This window comes from Melanotaenia boesemani, chromosome 14 (genome assembly GCF_017639745.1).
Source record: "Melanotaenia boesemani isolate fMelBoe1 chromosome 14, fMelBoe1.pri, whole genome shotgun sequence".
NCBI classification, from domain to species: domain Eukaryota; kingdom Metazoa; phylum Chordata; class Actinopteri; order Atheriniformes; family Melanotaeniidae; genus Melanotaenia; species Melanotaenia boesemani.
Window position 1 is genome coordinate 21723177 of NC_055695.1, and position 19971 is coordinate 21743147.

Consider the following 19971-nt stretch of genomic DNA (forward strand, 5'->3'; position numbering starts at 1 on the left):
TTCATTCTGCTTTTTAAAGTTTTTTTTCTTAAATGTGCCATGTCAACTGTTGGCATTTAAACTGAAGATGAACTTTTGGCATGACATGTTTCCAGAATGAGTCAGGTTTGATGTACTGAAGGCTTGCACTTTGAATGAATGTGAAATGGTGATAATTTATTTGAGCTTGTTGGTTGCTGGTGAAATAAACATTTTAGTGTATGAAATGTTTCACTCTCCCACTTTCTGGTAAAAACCTTTTGCACTGTTTGCAATGTTTTCCAGTTTTCATTTAAATAAAAACATTTTTTTTTAATTTATTTAATAAACAGTATCAAGACAAATTTCAGGAGCAAAACATGTAGACTTAAACAGACTGATCAAATAGTTATTCTGTACAGGAAAGAAGAAACCTAAGGCTTGAAAAGGCGCTAGAGGCGCTACGTTGTGTGTCTGGCTGAACTGATGTGAGTAATCAGGGTCTGCAGCTCAAGTAGTCTGGGTCCCAGCCACTGTGGAGGTGGTGTGGTAGTGCTGGGTTTACCCTCGATTAAAGCCTGAAGGGCTTTCAAAGCACTCTCAGCTGTCTGGATGTAGGAGCTGTACTCCTCTGTACTGCTCTCCTGCCGAGCTCTCTTTGGGCACGGCTGCAAGGAAAGAAATGATTACAGGGAAAATATAGATCTTGTTATTCATGTTTTAATTTTTAATTGTTTTCATTTTAATATTGAATTGAACCTTTTCTGAGGTTAACTTTTTTCTTTGAGCTTCTAATCCAAAATGTTTGTTTTTTTTATGAAGGCAAATAAAATAATACAGTTAAATGTTAAATTATATTTATGAAAATATCTGAGAAGCACCAACCAAAGAAAAATAACACTAAACCAAAGGGTAACTAATCTGGAAGCCTGTACTGAAAACTGAATCTTGCTCATGTTTGTTTTGGTCTTTTTTTTTTTGCCAAGCATGTAAATAACAAGTGTTTTCTGTTACTCTTAATTATGAGAAGCATCACTTGAAATAAGGACCATACATGCTTTTGTTCATTGCAGCATTTGGTTTGAATGAAAGTACTTGGCCAGTCAGACAAGGTTGTGCAAGAGCATGGTAATTGAGAAGGATGGAAAAAATTTTATATCAATTTCATTATGCTACTAACCTCAGAAACTGTGACAGTTTCAGCTTCAGCAGCCAGCTTGTTAACTTTAACTTTATTCTCCAGCTTCTCATTGTGCTGCTCAATCACTGTTGTCTCCTGTTTGAGCCTCTGTAGCCGTGACTCCATATTTTCCTGCACATTGAGAGTCTGCAACAGAAGATCCTCATTTAACAACCATCTGTTGTGAGTAGATCATCACTTTGTGATGACATGCCTTACCTTGCTGAGATAATTGACCACCTTGGTTTTTATTTCTTCCCTGCACAGACTTTGGGAAATTACTTCTTCGTGGTTTGTATTCTTTATCACCAGAGGGAGACATTAGGTTATATTCAGGCTTCAACACAACATAGCAGTGCACTTAAAACAGTTGCATGAGCTGAGTTTTTGGCGTACCTCTGCAAAGTACGAAAAGGCCTCTAGGGCATGCTGATGTAGCAGCCAGGATTTGTCAGCCAAAAGAACCCCAAACAGGCTACTCAGCCTGGGAAGAATCTGACTCTGATACGAAAACACATTAGGAAATAAGGAAATATTGTATTAATAAATTCATTTTAAAAACTGAAATTATTCTAAACTGCACACTTACATCAGAGCAAAGATTAAACCTTTTATCAATGTGTTCAGTCTTTTTTGCAATGGAAATTGTTGTCAGGATCAAAGACTAAATCTCCCAGAGCAACCATACATTAGGCTGACTGAGAAGTAAAATATAAATATTAGTTTATAATAGTAATCAATAATGTAATGATTATACTTTGATTTTATTACCTGACTGTCAGGAGAGACAAAGATCTTCCCCAGGGAAGAAAGGAACTCCAGAGCAGCCAGCAGCAGCTGATCCACACACTTCAGAGAAACCACTGCATCCAGACACAGCAGTGCCTGAAATGACACCCGACAGTCAAAAGAAATATCCATCCTTCAGCTGTTAAATGTGGACTGTGAAAACTAAAGCTCACCTGATGTATGACTTGTGTCTCAAGATTTTTAACTAAAATGGCTGTTAGAGACAAAAGCAGCTGCACGGTACGCTGCAGCACAGGATGGGCCTGAAGCTGGGGTAAGAGGTGACAGATATAATAGTGTTGCATTTATCACTTTACTCAATGTACGGGTGTATGCTTAATTCTCACCTGATCGGGACTCATTCGTAACCAGAGCTGCGTAACAATCCTGACTGCAGTCAACACGTATTGTTCTTCAGGAGATGACTGTCCTCGAATGACCGACAAGAGGGATAGCAGCACTCCATTCTAATAACAGAAGAGACTTTTTGTTTTATACAAGGAACCTCTTCAAGCTGCAAAACTTTCCAGGGGGATAAGAGAAATTCCAGGTAAACAGGAGAGGTCATTGAGTCTTTCAAAATAATCTGTTTTTAACCATGGGAACAAACTCACTAAACTCTTGACATCAGCTATTGTTTCCAATTCTCATTAGCGCATAAGGTCAAAAGCTGTGATAGCCCTGGCCTTGATATCCACATTGTTAATATGTCATTACTGTTTTTTTCTTCAGTACTTTCAAAATTGCCAAATTATGGGGTCAATGCTGAAGCACAAAGTAAACATTAATTCAGCACCACATGCTAAGCAAAAGTATCAAAAAGCAAACAATAAAAGATGTCATCTGCGATTTTAGCAAAAGGACATGGCAGCATGAGATTAGTGGACATATTATCTGAGGTTGTCCTCACCACTTTGCCAACTTGTCCCAGTTTGAATCCTCCATTCTGCCAGTCAGTCATAACCTTTTCACAGAGGCCAATAATCTCCATCGCGACACGGTGACAAGCCTCCTGTGAAAGAGCTCTGAGGAGGACGTGATGCCACACTGCAAGGTTCTCCACTTCAGATGGTGGGAATTGTGTCACTAGCTCCATCTGGAAGAACACAATTAGATTAACGCAAACATTGCTTGGATCAAGACTGATTTTCCACTTGATCTTCAGTGCTCATTTGGCCTCTCTACATTCACAATTAAAGAACCATAAGTGCAGGTAAACGACAGAACACAAACACTTTCATTTCAGTTCTGTTTTTTTTTTTACCTGATGGTTTGGTGTCATAAAGAAGACCATGCGTCTCAGCAGCAATCCAAGGTGGAACAACTGGTAACACTCGGTGGTGCAAGCTTTTACCTGAAGCAGAAGCACAGGAAGCAGAGAGGTGGTGATGGTCAGTGTAAAGCCCAGAATTAGAGGGAAAACGGGTCCAGAAAGGTTAGGAACTGTAGCTTGTGTGTTAATTTGTAGGATTCAGATTTAATTATCAGATCTAGTTGTAGTTAAAGGTCATGGACTCTGACATTTTATACGCGTCTGCAAAATATATGAAGTCTGCAATTTGTATATTAATTAACCTTTTTTTTATTTAATGGATTGGAAATGTGATGTAAAGTTTCAAATGAGAGCTAAAAAAAAACTAAGTGTATTATATCATATTCCTCCCTAGTCTCTACTCACCATCTGAGCAATGAGGAGGACATGGTGTAGGCAAAGTTCTGCTGTCCCATATCTGTAAGCAAAGACAATAGCAGCAATATGGCGTATGAAGATAAATATGCTGAAAAATAAGAGCTAACAACCAGTTTTAGTAAAAATAGCAGCAGTACTACATTGTAGTACATAGAACTGAGAACAACATGAATGTTATGACAGAGCATAAGCTCATAAAAACAATATGAAGGCCAACAAAAATATGAGCCTAATAAAATTCAACTGTGTCACACTGAGATGATGGGATCCTTTTTTAAGACACAATCTGACCACACTAATAGTTGTACCTGATATGTTCTTATTGAGCACCATAAGTAAACCCAGTCAAGCTGGATGTGACTCTTTGCGCTGCTCCAAAACCTTATTCAAGTGTTAAGAGTTAAGGATAAGAGATGGAATGTGCAGATTGAAGAGGCACCCCTGTTGATAAATAAAGCTACTGCTAAGTTTGGGTAGGGATAGTCTGCTCTTAGGAAATATTAATTAGTGGGGACAATGCCTTGTTTTCCTTGAGACATTATAAAGGTGCATTAATCTATGAAAAGTCAACTAACACTTTTGTAAAGGCCTGGTTGTTCATCAGTCCTCAAACGCAGTACATTCAGGTAAGTGCTACACTCAGCGCAGTACAATGTGCAGAATCGCAGCATCTTTGTTCATGAAACTGCAGCACATCTTTGGTTTGCATAAGATGACACTAAGCTCATTATTTTTATTTGCAAAAATACACAACACCATTTAGATGGGAATAAAGGGAGAACAACAACAAAACTTTGTCCCAGCTGTGAAGCATAGTGGGAGAAGCATCATAACTTGGGGTTGTTTTGCTATCACATGGCCAGTGTGCCTGGCAATCACTAGGTAACAATGAATTTCAAACTGTATCCTGGTTTCGTGTTAAGGAAAGAAGACAATGAACCAAAGTAAATGAACAACAGACAAAAACGTGGATATTTATAAGACAAGGGTGTCCAGCACTGGTCCGCCAGGGCTGCAATCCTGTGAATTTTACATGTCTTCCTGATCCAGCACAATCAATTTTAAATGAAACAGCTTTCCTCAACACCTCGTTGTCAAGTTCTGTCCAAGCATGTTGAACCATTAATCAAAGCGGAAGATCACCTGGCCTGAACTCTGGAGAATGAAGCCCTTTCGCATCCCGTTCCTGCTCAGTGCAGCGTATGACACCCTTCTATCACCAACAAACCTCCACAGATGAGGAGTGAAGGAGGATCCACTGTGCAGGCTGTGTGGAGGGAGAGGAACCATGGCGCACATACTGGCGGGATGTAGGATTGCTCTTAGCCAGGGAAGATACAGATGGCGGAACGACAAAGTTCTCTGTGCCTTGGCCGACACCTTAGAGCTGAAAAGACTGAAAAAGTGGCGAATCACCGAGACCCACACCATCCATACAGTTCATTAGGGAAGGGCAGAAACCACCAGCCCCTAAGAAGATCAAGAAGGGCTTTCTCCAAACATCATTGTGAGAGATGAGGGTTGACCTGGGAAGGAGACTAGTCTTCCCCCTAGTGGTGCAAACATCACTGAGGCCTGACTTTGTCTTGTGATCACAGGAAGCAAAAAAGATCATTTTGATTCAACTGACAGTCCCATGGGAAGATGGTTGTGAGGAGGCATATGAGAGGAAGGCTTCCAAGTACCAGGACCTTGTTAACCAGTGCAGGGACAAGGGATGGCAGACCTGGCTATTCCCAGTTGAGGTCGGGTGTAGGGGTTACCTGGCACAGTCTGTGTGGAAGACACTCACAGCACTGGGAATAGCAGGAAGGGAGAGAAAGACAGCTGTCCGTAGGTTGGGGGAGGCAGCAGGAAGAGCGTCTTGTTGGCTCTGAAATAGGAGGGAGGAGTTGCGCTGGGGGCCATGAGAAGATGGGCAGTGACTGGCCATCACTGCTGGACCCACCAACTAGAGGGCGTTGTGGTTTAGGGTCCAAACGCTCAGTGAAAGTTGGACACCACCCGAAGACATCTCCTCCTGGCTGATAGCAACAGTCATGTAGGCATGACTGAAGTATTTAGCATCAAAGATGTATTCAATAGCGATTCAGGTGTGCTGCAGCAGAAAACATCCAAATCCTGCAAGACAGCAGCCCTCAAGGACCAACTTTGGACACCCCTGTTATTTATTTATTTGGTATAGTGAAAGTAAATAAAATATTTTTTAAAAAATTACAGAAGATAAGATGAGAAAAAAAGGTTTAAATGATTTCAATGAAGAACTAATTTTTAAGTCACCAGAACAACTGTTCCATAGTTTGATACCAGTGACAGATATACCGTGAATCTTAATATTGGTCTGTACCTGGGTTTGCTCAACATTACATTTCCTCTAAGTTCACAAAATTTCTCCTCTTTTTAAAGAGCCTCTGGATGCAGAATGGCAACTGATTATTAACTTTATACATAATTTAAATTGTGTTGTAATATGCTATATCTCTAAATTTTAGTATGTGTAATTTAATAAATAGTGGAGTTATTGGTTAACAAAACATTTTCTTTCTTACAAATTACACGGCCTTCTTTTGTACTAAGTAAACTGAATTTGTGCTTGTGTGGTAAGTGTTTCCCCAAATCCCTACACTATAGGTCATATATGGAACAATCAATGAGTTATATAAAATAAAAAGTGATTTCTGACACACGTAGTCCTTTACTTTAAGCAGTATTGCAATAGATTTTGACATCTTAGTTTTGACATAATTTATATGTGATTTCCAGTTTAGATTATGGTCTACAATAACTATTAAAAACTTAATTTCTGCAACTATGTCAATTTTTTTATGAATTCTTTGGAGAGGAATTGCCAAATTTTCTCCACATGCTTGCACAGGGCTCATAAAATGTTTCTGCCAAGATGTGTTACTTAATTGAAACCTTTGCCTATTTTATAGCAGCTTATTACTGCAGATGCACTGTTTGTGTTTTATTCACAGTTTTAAAAAGTACAACTGTTTTCACAACAGTTAATTTGGTCATGCTCTTTATGCAACTTGATGATGACTATACTCCTTTTTGGGAGTAATTATTTTAAAAGTCATGGAAAGCCCACATGATTCACAAACTGTTTTTTTTTTATAGGTGCTTTAAAACAAGAAAAATCCCCTCTTGATGTAATATTTTCCACATTAAAACATTACTCTTCCTTCTTACCGGGCTGCGAAACACCACACATCTGTTGCCAACAGAGCCGCTTGAGTATCAGCCTGCAGCACAACATCAACCAAACAACATTCCTGAAAAAAGGAGATAAGGGAGAGGGGAAGCCAGATGAACAAAAAGGAAGAAAAAAAAAAGATTTAAAAATATTTAACAGGGAAAAACTAAAAACGAAAGAGTAACTTACTTTGAATCAAAGGAAATCCTGAACCAAACTTCTGCCAACAACCCCAAGCTTATCAGATTTTCCAAATATTTCAAACTAGACACCCACCTCCTATTTAATTTTAGCTATAAATGTCTATTACAATGTTAAAAGGAAACAGATCTCATGTTTACAGTGGCCAATATTAGTTTTTAACATGCAAAAAAATTCAGAAAAAGCTGGAGAACCTAGTAATATTAGTTGGGTTTAAAGTCAGGTTACAGAGACGTTTAGAAAAGTCTACTCATCACCATGTTATGAAAGAGTCCCATCTATCTATTTTCTATACAACTTTGTCAAATTAAAGGGGCTATATCATGAAAAATCCACTTTTTAGCCTTTAAATACATGTTTTTGTGCACTACTAGTGTTAATCAATGCAGAAAATTTAAATACATTCTCTCCCGATGCTGTGTAGATATCTTTATATTATTTTTGGGTCATATTTTTCAGTCTGTTTAGTTTTCTCTGTTTTCTATTACATTTTCTTATCTATTACGTCACAGCATTTGCTGTGGGTCTGCTAAATAAGGTCATGAACTTCCGGGTATCCGATTTTGTGAATCCGCTATTTTTTATTTATTTATTTTTCTCTAAGCGATTCTGTAGTCCACGTTTAGTTATGCCGAAGTAAACCAGTAGTCAAGTCAAAATGTGCAGTTGTTGGGTGTATCAACGAACACAATTCCTTACATCGCCCCCTGGCATCAGAGCCTTTTTCGAAGTGCCAGGTTGGATTTAATTTTTCACAGAAATGTATCAACATCAGTGGGGAAAGTCCTTTTTTTTTTGCAAAAAGCACTTCAAGGACGAGTGCTTCAGCAACCTCCGTCAGTAAAAAGATGGATTTGCAGAAAGACTGCTTCTGAATGATGACCCCTCATTCCTTCTCTCTACGGAAACTACGGACACAGCTAAGCGGTAAGCTCCCAATAACGCTAAGATTATGTCAAGCTTTGTTTTAGACATGCATTTTGTCTGTTGATATGATGTACCGGCCGTTGTTTTGATAGTAATAGCATTGTATGTTCTGCTTCTGTTAGTGCTGTGTGATAACTTTTAGCTTCCTACCTGAGGATATAACTGCACTGTGTGCTTTGAATAAAATGATTTGGCTTTGTTTTTTGCCGTTTTGTGTAGGGGAACACATGATCCAAATGACTTTCGTGACGCTTGCGTTAGCTAACTCCTTAACAATGTCGAGGCCTTGTTTATCTCATTCATATTGTGGTAGTGTGGAAAAAGTAGCGTTGGGGGTGGGGGGACAACAGCTGATAGAGACGGCATGGGATGATGCAAAATACAGGGAAGTGTTTGGGGAACTTATCAGTGAGGGACAAACAGAGAGAGAGGAGGACTCGAATATGTAAGGCTGGACGGACACGTTTTCCTTTGTTAACATCTCTAGTAAACTTGTCAATAAAAAGTTTCTCTGCCAGTAGATAATGGTATCGCTATCAAACTACAAATATGGCTGAAAGGGGTGGAGTGGAACTCTCTGTGACCTGGAGGGAGGCGGGGCATGAAATGCCTCATTCACATTTAAAGAGACCACATTAAAACGAGTCGCTCTAAAGATGTGCCTCAGAACAGGGGTTAACAAGGGGTGTGAGGAGCTAGAATAACCAGGAATTCAGACCAAAGCATTGCGGTTCTACTTTATATAGACCATAAATTCATGATTTACATGCATATAACAAAAGACTTTGTATTATTGTGATCCAATAGTCATTGGATTGGGCGGATCTGTAACGTTTAGAGTTATGGAAAACTGTTTCACTAGATTTCAGCATCTGAGCCTGTGCTAGTTAATAAACTATTTTAGGTTCCTGTTTTGAAGGATTTGCTACAATAGCAGGGTGATATGCAAGATATTCCCCTTCTATTGAGTTTCTATAGTTACATTTTCAGAACTGTAGGACTACATATTAGTAGTGAACCACAGAGTCTACAAACATTTCGCTCCATGGGATGGCTCCACGGGAGGATCAGTCCAATGGGCTGGTGATTTGGTGGGAGGGGTCCCTCAGAGAACAAAATGGTAGATATTAGCAAGAATTTCTCTTTGTTTGGGTCGGTTTTAAGATTACAGATGAGGCCACCGCCAAAAATCTGTAACTATTAAATGTATAGATAGAAGCATTTTGCTTTTAATTCTGGGCTTAAGATTTTAATTTCTTTCAAATGTAAACATATATACCATCTCATCTACCTGACATCCCTGCCACTCACAGTGGAAATGTCAATTACCTCACTGCTGATAATCAAGAATTTGTCAATTCTTTTTTTTTTTTTAAACTTAAATGTTGATTAGTTTCAATCTATTATCTTTTCTGCACTAGACAGAGTTTTCAAATTTCATTATATGTATATATAATGGCAAACAAATATGATTTTTTTTTCTTCAAATGTGCTTAGCTACATAAGTAGTAAGTTTTAAAATTAGCATCACCAACACAATGGTGAGAATCGTCTTTCCTTACTCTGTTTAGATAGTTGCAGAAAGGAGCAAGCAAGCCATTTGCTGGAGTTCAAAGAATAAAAAGGTTTGGAACAGCCCTAATAGAAAGAATTGAAGTGTGAAGCAAGACAAGGAATTTTTGAAGCAGCATACACGACTTAAGTCCAAAAAGTTAATGTGGATTTATAGTTAGATAAAAGATAATCTAAACTTTATTGGGAAACAGTGTCCTTCTACTGATATTGCATAATCTAATGGATGTGGTTGGTTGTTGATCTCACCAGCACAGGAAAGTACGTAGGAGGAAGCACAGCCACACTGGCACAGAGCTGCACACAGACATGGTGGTGCAGAGAGACCTCACTTTGGGCCTGACCCTTCAGCATCACCCCTGGCAACAGAACTGGTACTTTACGCTCAATATAGCATCGTCTGAAACTAATAAAGAGAGCCTGGTAGAGAGGAAGCCTGGGGGGAGCAAAGAAAACATATTTAGGACATTGAGACATTAACCCAATTTGACTGTAACTCATAATTAACTATTATCAAGCTTCATACTTCACACAGCAATTTTGATCTCTTTCTCCTTATCCAGGCCTGCCAATGGTACAGTTTTAAAAGGGCACCAATGCTAAGGGCACTCGGGAGCATTTCGTTCCTCACTAACTCAAAATCTCAAAACGGGAAGAAAAACAAATAAAAACACAAAAACAACCCTGGTTCTTTATCTAAGGCTGCCTAGTCGGACAAGATGTGAGACAGTGAGCGGTTTGCAGAAGATTTCTATATCATTTACCCAGGCAAGATCCAGAAACCCAATCTTTATTTCTCCCTACCTTCAAATTGAAATCATGCTACACTCGCTGAAACTAAGAAGTGGAAACATGACACATTTTAGTTTTTTTTTTGTTTTGCTACCAACAGCAAATTCTCATCAGTAGTTACAGTATCTATAATTCACCTAACTTAAATAAGACATGAGATATTAATGCGATAACAGTACTTTATTTAATGTTTTCTACCCAACAATAAACGTTGGAACTCTTATTGGTGTTCTTTCCTTTCATTCTCCAATTGGAATATGGAAATCACTTTACTCATACAGGCTAGTCCAAAAATAAACTTGTGACATTGGCAATAACTTATTTGTAAAAGTTCTTAACATTAGCAGCTGCAAAATGGAGAAGAGACTTTGAACCTCAGGGATTTGGAGCACACACATTACAGAAGAATTATTCAGCATTTTTTGCCTGGAATAATAAACAAGTAGCTGGTTGTTTTTTGTTTAGACCACTTTGGCCAGATTCTACTGGCAACAAGATTGTGTAAGAGTGATCAATATCAACAGTTCTGTGGCCAAACTGCAGAAGAGAGAAATTAGTATTTAAGAATCAATTTACCGTTTGATAGTCCGAGGTGGTCTGTGTGTGTGTGAGTGTATGTGACTGACCTAGAAATATTACCCTCATGCATTTTTCTGTCAGCTCTCTCATACAGTCATAAAGTGCTTTAAGGTTTATTAAGAACTATGTATCTCAAAAGATGCCGTTCCTGCAGAAGAGGGTGGATTGGATCAAATGGATCAATGAGTGCCCTAAAACAGGCCAATGATAACTGAAGTGTAAATTCATGATAAGAAAAGGAGTTTACGGGGTATCTTTCTGTAGCATCTTCACTACAGACATTTAACTGAGATTTTAGGATTGTATTTACTGGCATACCATCTCCTTTAATCGCTGTGTAATTTAGCAATAATAAAACAATTAGACAAATCAAGCTTCCTGAAAGCGTGCAGACTAAAGAACTGAAATAGAAAATCACGGCTGTCAGGGTATATTAAAGATGAATGGTCTATTTGCAAAAAACAAGCTGAAATTTACCTTTAAAGAAAAAAAATATAAAAACGCTCAACATTCTAACAATCATCCTAAGATTAAGCCCTAAAATCAAACACTTGAATTAGCAAAATACTGCAGATATTATAATAATGAAAACCTCATTACCTGGGTGTCTCCTCTGAGAACTGGCTGCCAGGATACCAAAGTCCTTGCACTTCTTCTGGTTGGCAGGCCAGCTGTCCCATGATGTTCACCAGCAGGAGACACTGAGGCAGCTCATGTTCAGGACTCAACCCTATAGGGAGTGTGTTGTATATTTTATTGAACGAGTAGAAATCAGCAGTTAGAACCCTGAATTTGTTTGAAAAATACCTCAATTTCCTAAATATTCATATTACCTGGAGATCAGGCAACTGAAGATTTGTAGGCAAGCTTTAAGTTCTTAAGTTAATTATGACAATATACAAGATGCAAAACATCATATCAGAGCCTGCCATCAGTTCCAATTCTTAGTAATCTTATTAAAATAGATCAGCAATGGACAGGAAATGTGTTACTCATGTTTTCCATCATTTTACACTTTAGTACGCAACCCAAAACTGAGCAACCCAAAAACAAACAGCACACCAGGATTTGGAAAAGAAAATAAAACTCAAGTACTTGAGTATGGCATTTTTTATGATTTAGTTTATTTAAAGAGAAGGTGAAGTTTTGTTTTTCCACAGCTTGTTTCCTTGGCCATTATAGCAAGTACTTTATGTTTCTAGACAGCACAATGTTGAACGCTTTAAAATGACAAAAGTCAAGTCAAACGTATTGTAGAAACTTTCATCAACTGAGATTAAAAGAATAATTTTGGGAACTTGGGAAACTTCAGTCTGGGTTTGACCCATCTCTAGATGTACCGTGCCCACAGCACAGTGGTCTCCCATGTTTTGGTGGTTAACAACCAATAGTAGCTAGAGTCTTGAACCCAGGTTCTCCAGAACCAAGCCAACCTCTCTAACCACTAGACTACTACTCCTCCCATAAAAAAAGCATTGAAACTCACTGAGGTCGTGCTGGAGGACAGCTTCAGCAAAGGGCCTTAGAGGCAACAACTGGAGCAGGAAAGCATCCATGGGAACCCGTGCTGCTGCATTCAGCTCCCCCGAGAGATCTGTGGGCAGTGCTGGGGCACCCAAGCTTGGAGGGAGCTTACTGAAACACATCAGATTCATCATCATAATCAAACACACTCAGAATCAACAGATAAACTGTAGCTCTAAAGCCCACAAGCAAACCACGCTTACCTGGCAATCTTGAGGTAGAGTTGATGAAAGTTTCTACAATACTTTGTCAGAAAAAATTTAAATTCCTGTTAGATGGATAAAGAATAAAGTATATTTAGATTTATTTATATTCTAAAGTAAAAGGTTAACATATGAGAGGTTGCAAAAAGACAAATTTTATACCTTTATGTAATGAACCAAAGTGTTGGCAAAGAATCTGCACATCTTGGCAGTTTTCTGGAACAACTTGTATTCTGGACTTTGTTTAGACTCCTGTAAAAACGTGAAATTATTTTTATTTTTAAAAACACAAACAAAAACTAAACAAATCACATGAGCTCAAGTTCACTTTTTAACCTACACTACTAAACAATATGCCCATTTTTGTGAGAATGGGGGGTTAGAGTATAGTAATTTATAGTTTGTCATTTTCCCCCCATTAAAATCAACTAATTAGAGATTTCCTACCTGTAAACCAGCCTGCTTTATCTGTTCAGCCAACTCTACACAGTTGTAGAAGGACACCGAGAGGTTGTCAGACAGGCTGTTGCTGATGTTACTGTGATTTAGATGCTCCTCCACCAATGACTGGTATTTAAGGCTCTGCCTAATAAAATTACAATATAATCATAATAACTACAGCAGAAAGGATAATCAAACAATTTTGCCTTAAGTCACCTAACCCAGTTCTCAAATAATTTACCCAGTATAAAGAATCAGAGAACAATAAATGGAGATTACTTGATGAGGAACTTCCATGTGTTTGCATGTAGTGCAATGTCCAGGTTGGAGATAACAGAGCAGATATCCAGAAGAGTATGAATCACTGCAAAAATAATAAATAAATAATAACAATAATAATAAAATAAAAGAAAGAAAGAAATGATAAGATAGAACATGCAGGATAAGTTAAAGTTTTTATGTAAAGTGTGCAAGTAAAGGAAAGCTAAGGAAAACTTAGATGATAAAGAATGGGGCAATAAAAGACTAAATTATTCCTGCATGCAAACATAAACAAACGTACCTGTAACAATGTCAGAAACCTCCTCCTCTGAGGCATTGCTGTCCAGAGAAATCCTTTCCAAGACCTCCAACAGACTCTTCTGCAGGGAGTAGGCCTCCTTGAAGAGCCCCTGCAGTAGGTCTGCCACTAGGGACAGACGGCCACAGTATACTACCTCACTATCCTGTGGATAACATGGAGAAAACATCTGAGTTCATTTTAATATTTTCATGTGCTTCCTGTTGTCTTTGAATAAAGTGGATCAGATTAAAATAAGTGGCTGTTCATTTTATGTTCCTTGAAATCACTGTTGAATTTCTGTTGAATTAAGATTCTTATCACTTTAAGAGAAATGGGGGGAATGAAAACAAAACAGGGCTATACTTTGTATTTGCAGTAGTTGTAATAATAGACACCCTTCAAATTTTTGGTTTAAAATAATAAATTTCCATAAGAACCAAATACATAGAACCAAAGTTCAGATCTCAGTAATAAAAAATTTATTTTTAAACCCAAAACTCCATTATAAAACATTGAACATTTGTAGTTTTTTATACGTACTAGAAATAATTGTGTTAGATATAATAATTTGTATTAGTAGCACAACACTTAAGGATGTTTGGATGCTATCAGGAGTTGGATGAATGATAACTTTCTTCAACTAAACGATGCAAAAGCTGAGGTCCTTGTTTGTACCCCTGATAGATTTTCCCCTAAGATAGCTGAGAGTCTTGGCCCACTTGCCTAATTTATTAAGCCCTCGGTTAGGACCTCTTGACCCTGCACTGTCTTTAGATGTTCATATAAAATCGCTTGTTTGCTCTTGTTTTTATCATCTCAAAAACATTGTCTAATTGTTTCACCATCTGTGATGGAGATGATCGTTCATGCCATCATCTCATCTAGACTTGATTACTGTAATAACATCTTCACATGCTTAAGCAAAAAAATCTCTTGATCGTCTCCAAGTTGTTCAGAACGCTGCTGCAAGGCTGATAACAAAATCCACCAAATTCACTCATGTCACTCCATTACTAATCCAGCTGCACTGGCTTCCCATTCATCACAGAGTACATGTTAAAATACTATTTTTAACTTATCGAGCCCTACATTACCAAGCACCTGAATATATCAGAGACCTTCTACAGCCCTACGCTCCCAGCAGGCCCCTGAGATCAAGTGATCAAGGTCTGCTGGTTATTAAGCAAACATGGTAGAAAACAAAAGGTGACAGAGTCTTCGCAGCAGTGGCTCCTTCCCTCTGGAACTCCCTTCCTCTCAACCTGAGATCTGCAGATTCAGAGATCTCTTTTAAAAAGCACATCTTTTTAAACTTCCTTTACTTTGTTTTTTTTTTTTTTTTTTTTATGTTCTGTGTTATTGTGTTATTTTGTGCTCTGTTTCATTGTTAAGCACTTTGTGATTTGTAACATCAAAGGTGCTATATAAATAAACATTTATTACTTACCAAACGTTTAGTTTTCTTTCAGTCGGCAAAATTAAAATACTTGAGAAATAATTACAAATGAGACATTAAATCAGTTTATCTTAAACAATCAATTAGCTATTCTAACAATGGTTTAATTAACTAAATCAAGATATTCGGTTATCAAATCAAGGTCACGGATGGGAATAAATTCTGCATAAAATCACACCCTACCAGTAACGTATGAGCACCCCATTCAATTTGTTGGTTTTTATGAAACATTATGAACATGCAAATGTTCATAAAACCTGGAGATAAATATGATATTCTCAAACGATAAGGCAAACTAAACTGATGTTTCTTAACATTTTCAGATCCTGAAAAAAAAGAAAGAAAAGAAGTATAAAAAACTTTTTTTTAAAAAGTCAGGCAGTTAAGGTTTGGTCAGCCATGTTTGATGTAGACCACATGCAGCTTTTCAGAGCCTCATAGCAGTGAAGAATGGTGGTGGATATGTTGTGGTTTCGAGAAATGAGCAGCACTGATTGCACTATGAATTCTCCAAAAGTGCTTGAAGAGAATGTAAGGCTATCTCATTTTATCCAAGAACACTGATGACAATAAAGAATATTTTTCTTATGACACTTAATTATGCATTTTTTAAATACTTACTCTTTCAATTATTTCATGCACTTTTTTCCTATTTTTAATGTTTGTTTTTAAACAAATTTCCAAACTAACCTTACAGTGCTGAAATGTCACCCTCAGGACATTCAGGATACAAATCGGTAGCGAACGGATAACATCCAGGTCAGGGGCTTCTTCCAATGAGCCAACATGACGAACACAAGTGGAAAATGCATCAATTATCTGTATCATTGCCTGAAACAAAATATCAAGGTATTGGATAAGAGTACAGTAGAACAAAGGTAAAATGTACTTTACATATTTAAAAAAAATGGTTTACTGTACTCTTTTGAATCAAACTGTGTCGAAGTACCTGTAAAATGTTCCTCAGAAAGGCACGGAGTTCAGTATTTTGACTTGAAAGCCCACCAACTTGATCCATAATTTCTTTCACCATGCTGTTAAACACCGTTACTGCCTGCAGACATTCAGGTTAGATGAAGAGGTTAGTGTGATGGCCCTAGCTTTGCCTGTATTTGAGTACTGATCTGTTTTCAGTGTATAGGTTGCTGGATCCTGAGTGGGTGGTGCACTGCCATCTGTGGACCTAGGCTTTGTGCACCTGGGTTATAAAAGAATCAGAGGTCTGTGTGCTCACTCTCTTTCTCATCCTACATGCAACATAGCAAAACCCCATAGAAAAGCACTCCAAAAGAAGTAAAATAAAACATAATAAAATAAAATAAAACAAAAGCACATTGTACACACTACCACAAACCAACACACAACACTCTCCAAACACAGTTGTGCACTAACAAACAAACATCAACCACCATGTGCAAATAACTATCTAAGAACACACACTGGCCAAACAGACACACACTATGTAGAGTTGGCAGTATTAATGGTGTAGATGTGGATGAATGTCAGTGCAGTGAAATGAAGTGCAACCAAGCCAAACAGCACACCAGGGGGGAACTACATGTGGGAAGAGATCAACTGAGCGCAATCAACTGAGATCTGGGTCTTTTATAATCCAGGTGCATATATATATATATATATGCATACATACACACATGAACCCTACATCTATATCTTTGATCTGATGTAATATAGTGTTAAATCAGTAGCCACTCTGTTTTATTTAGAGCATGTTCATGGTATTCTCAAAATGAATCCTCAAAACAATACATATTTATCAAGTTTACCTTTGGTAAAATTTTCGAAAAGCACTCATCTTCCAGCTCTGACAAACCAATATGCGGGAGGAACATGTCTGTAATTATCTTCAGTATGCCTGTGGGACGGTTACAATATAGACACATTTTACTAAGATTACCTCAAGGTACAACATAAAAGGTTAATTAAAAAAAAAAAAAAAACTTACGTATGTGATCATCCCAGCTTTCTGACTCATGATGCAAAGAGTGCAAACAGTCAAGGAAAAGCAAAGAATTCATATAAAGTTATTTAAACTGTACATGCATGCCAATCACCTCAAGAGGGCAACAGTGGTGAAAAAGGTTTGTGCAAAACACAAACTGTTACACATTTCGCTTAAGTAAATACTTAAACATTTTTATGTTCTGTATGATTACTAATCATGTATAAACTGTTTCCAGTTATCTTAAATATGGGCCAACTACACTGCAAAAGTGTCTGTGATTATTAGCCATTCATGAGGTTTAAATGATGTGACTATTACTGCACTCTCCTATTACAGGTCATTCGTATGAAGAAGTGAGCTGTGAGGTTACATAAGTGAAACTGTCAAGTTATGTTTAAGAGGATATGGTGAGTTTTGGCAGGACAGATTTGAGCTCCTGGCGACAGGTTTCCTGACTCCACTGCATCACCTCGTCCAGGAGAGATTTGTTGGTCTGGGACATCACGAACGCAGTCACGCTTCCCAGAAGACATGAATCTCAACACACTCACCTTGTTTTTAGAGTGAGTGACGAAAAAAGGATTCCGTTTAGATTTTTGTTAGTATATGTCTAACAAGCTGGTGCAATCAAAACCACCTTTACTTTTTCGACTGACTGGAAGGAACCCAGACAACCGTTGATGTGATTTTAAGGTTTGTTATGCTATTAGTAAAACTTTACGTTAGCACAGTAAATGAGCGTAAAGTGTAAACTCATACCTTTAATGAACATAAAATACCGTTCACGTTCCTATAAGTCAGCGTCTTCTAAAGTTACCATTTAGCTTTCTTTTCCACTGAAATGTAAAAACAGACAACTAACTTTGGACAAATAGACCGCGCGCCGCTGTTTGAGTCGGATGTGACGTTTGATAAACGCGACTCGTTTGCCTTCGTGCTGATTGGTTGAAATATTAAATAATAATACATTAAACCAATAAGAACGTTAAATGGCTCACAGCGCTGAAATAAGCAACTAAAACTGTGACGCTGCAGAACTACAGTATTTTAAGGGTGAAGCTACACAGTTTCAATGGTAATAAATTAATATGCATTCAGAAATATCAGGATTATCAGTTTATTTCAATTCAACACTTCATTTTTCTCTGAGGGGCACTTTAAATGGTATAAGTAGCAGTATCATAAAAAAGGACAGACAGAACATCAGACAACATTAGAAAAAACAGTGCTAAAAGCATACAGAAGGTGCTAAAATCAGAAAATATTATCTTCTTTTCAAATGCCATATATATTCCTAATTAATGTTGAATTGTTTACTTATTTGAAGTACAGAATTCTTTTAAATACCCTCCATCTCCCCTGGGTGGGGTGGGTGGCTGTTCATATGAAGATTGGGTCCCTTCACTAGAGGCTTGGGAGCTTGAGGGTCCTATGGAGTATCTTAGCTGTTCCTAGGACTGCACTCTGACTGTGGTGTCTGATTTTCTTGGTATTTCTCCAGTTTCTTGTGTAACTTTTTTCCTGATGTTTTCATTGTTGGGGATGGCTACATCCATCATAATGGCTTTCCTCTGCCACGTATGCATAATCACAATTTCTGGTTAGTTCGCCATTATCATTTTATCTGTCTGTATCTGGAAGTCCCACAGCATCTTGGTTCTCTCATTCTCCACTACTTTGGGAGGTGTTTCCCATTGTGAGCTGGGGGTCTCCAGACCATAATCTGCACAGATGTTTCTGTACACTATTCCAGCTATTTGGTTATGGTGTTCTATGTACTCTTTTCCTGCCAGTATGTTACACCCTTGTGACCTCTTTGCACAGCCTGCACCTGGGATCCTGCCTGGTGTGGTAGATCTGGGCCTCTATTTCTCTGGTGCTCACGGCTTGCTCCTGTGCTGGCCTTGTTCCTGTTTAGCACCTCTGTGCTGTCCTTTAGTCCAGTCCTCTCTAGCCATTGGTACATCCCATGCACGTGTTTTTTGTTTTTTGGTTTTTTTTTTTCTCCTATGATGGTTTTTCTAATTCCTTCTCACATTTCCACTGCCGGAGACATTCAGTAAGTGATTCATCCCTTGGACCCATCTTTCTGATGTATTTGTGGAGCTTGGATTGAAAATGTGGACTGTTTAATGATGACATGATCGTTTTTAAAAAGCTGTCTGCCTCAGCAACAGCTATGAAGCTGCCTAGAAATTAAATTAACTTATGTTAATAAGCTTAAATAAAACAAAATGATCATAGCATACATTGTTCCTGCTTACTGTAAATGACAATGGTTATTGCAGTAGTAACTTTGGTAATTTTTTAAAATGATAAAAACAAAAACAAATGATTTTAAGATAAATTGGATTGTAGCTTTGATTAAGGAATGGAAAAAAGGCAAGTACTGAACAAAAACACATGCATGAATGCAGTTCAGCCAACACAAACTAAAAGTGCAAAACAAAAGAAAACTGCTTACCGTAAATACAAAATCTTGTAATAAAAATAAAAAAGCTTGTGCACAGACACACAATGGTCTGCCTTACCAACAGCCTGAATATGATCAAGAAAACACTGACATTAGCATATTTAGCATTACAGGGGGATTCAGTTTGTGATGTCTGTCCATTCAAATTAACTTACTGGTGATTCTGCAAATACCCTTAGTTCAGTCCTTGCTGTTGTGCTCTATTTTCCCGCCTCTTAAGCATTTGCACTCCATCCCCAAAGCCTCCAGAGACAGATTAACCCCCATATATATTATATGTAAACTATTAAAATTATTCAAACAAAACTTGACTTACACACTGGTTTACAGGCCTACCTCAGTAGACAGCAATTTTTATTCAAGTTCTAAAATAGCATAATCTGCTTAAATTTTAATTCGAAATTAATGAAAATAAATAAAAATCTTTTATTAAACCTTGAAGAAAGTTATAAGATATTATGT

The 19971-nt window shown here is 37.7% G+C and overlaps 1 protein-coding gene across 2 annotated transcripts; it reads right to left on the reverse strand.

The window, feature by feature from the left end:
• Window positions 1–16: 16 nt before the first annotated feature.
• Window positions 17–17943, reverse strand: c14h1orf112 (chromosome 14 C1orf112 homolog). Of its 2 annotated transcripts, none has more exons than XM_042006312.1 (25): window positions 17796–17943; window positions 17443–17587; window positions 17037–17076; window positions 16858–16946; window positions 16023–16127; window positions 15764–15904; window positions 13618–13780; window positions 13335–13419; window positions 13062–13200; window positions 12777–12866; window positions 12615–12679; window positions 12374–12522; window positions 11488–11617; window positions 9766–9952; window positions 6813–6895; window positions 3606–3657; window positions 3192–3281; window positions 2838–3023; window positions 2275–2394; window positions 2101–2196; window positions 1910–2023; window positions 1535–1639; window positions 1358–1438; window positions 1139–1285; window positions 17–626 (listed from the first exon to the last, which is right to left on the reverse strand). In XM_042006312.1, exons 2-25 carry the CDS (start codon window positions 17536–17538, stop codon window positions 420–422), a joined length of 2760 nt encoding a protein of 919 aa, XP_041862246.1. In that variant the 5' UTR covers window positions 17539–17587; window positions 17796–17943; the 3' UTR covers window positions 17–419. The 2 variants fall into 2 exon arrangements, with proteins under 2 accessions (XP_041862246.1, XP_041862245.1); XM_042006311.1 differs by having other exon boundaries at window positions 17443–17691.
• Between the last annotated feature and the right edge of the window lie 2028 nt (window positions 17944–19971).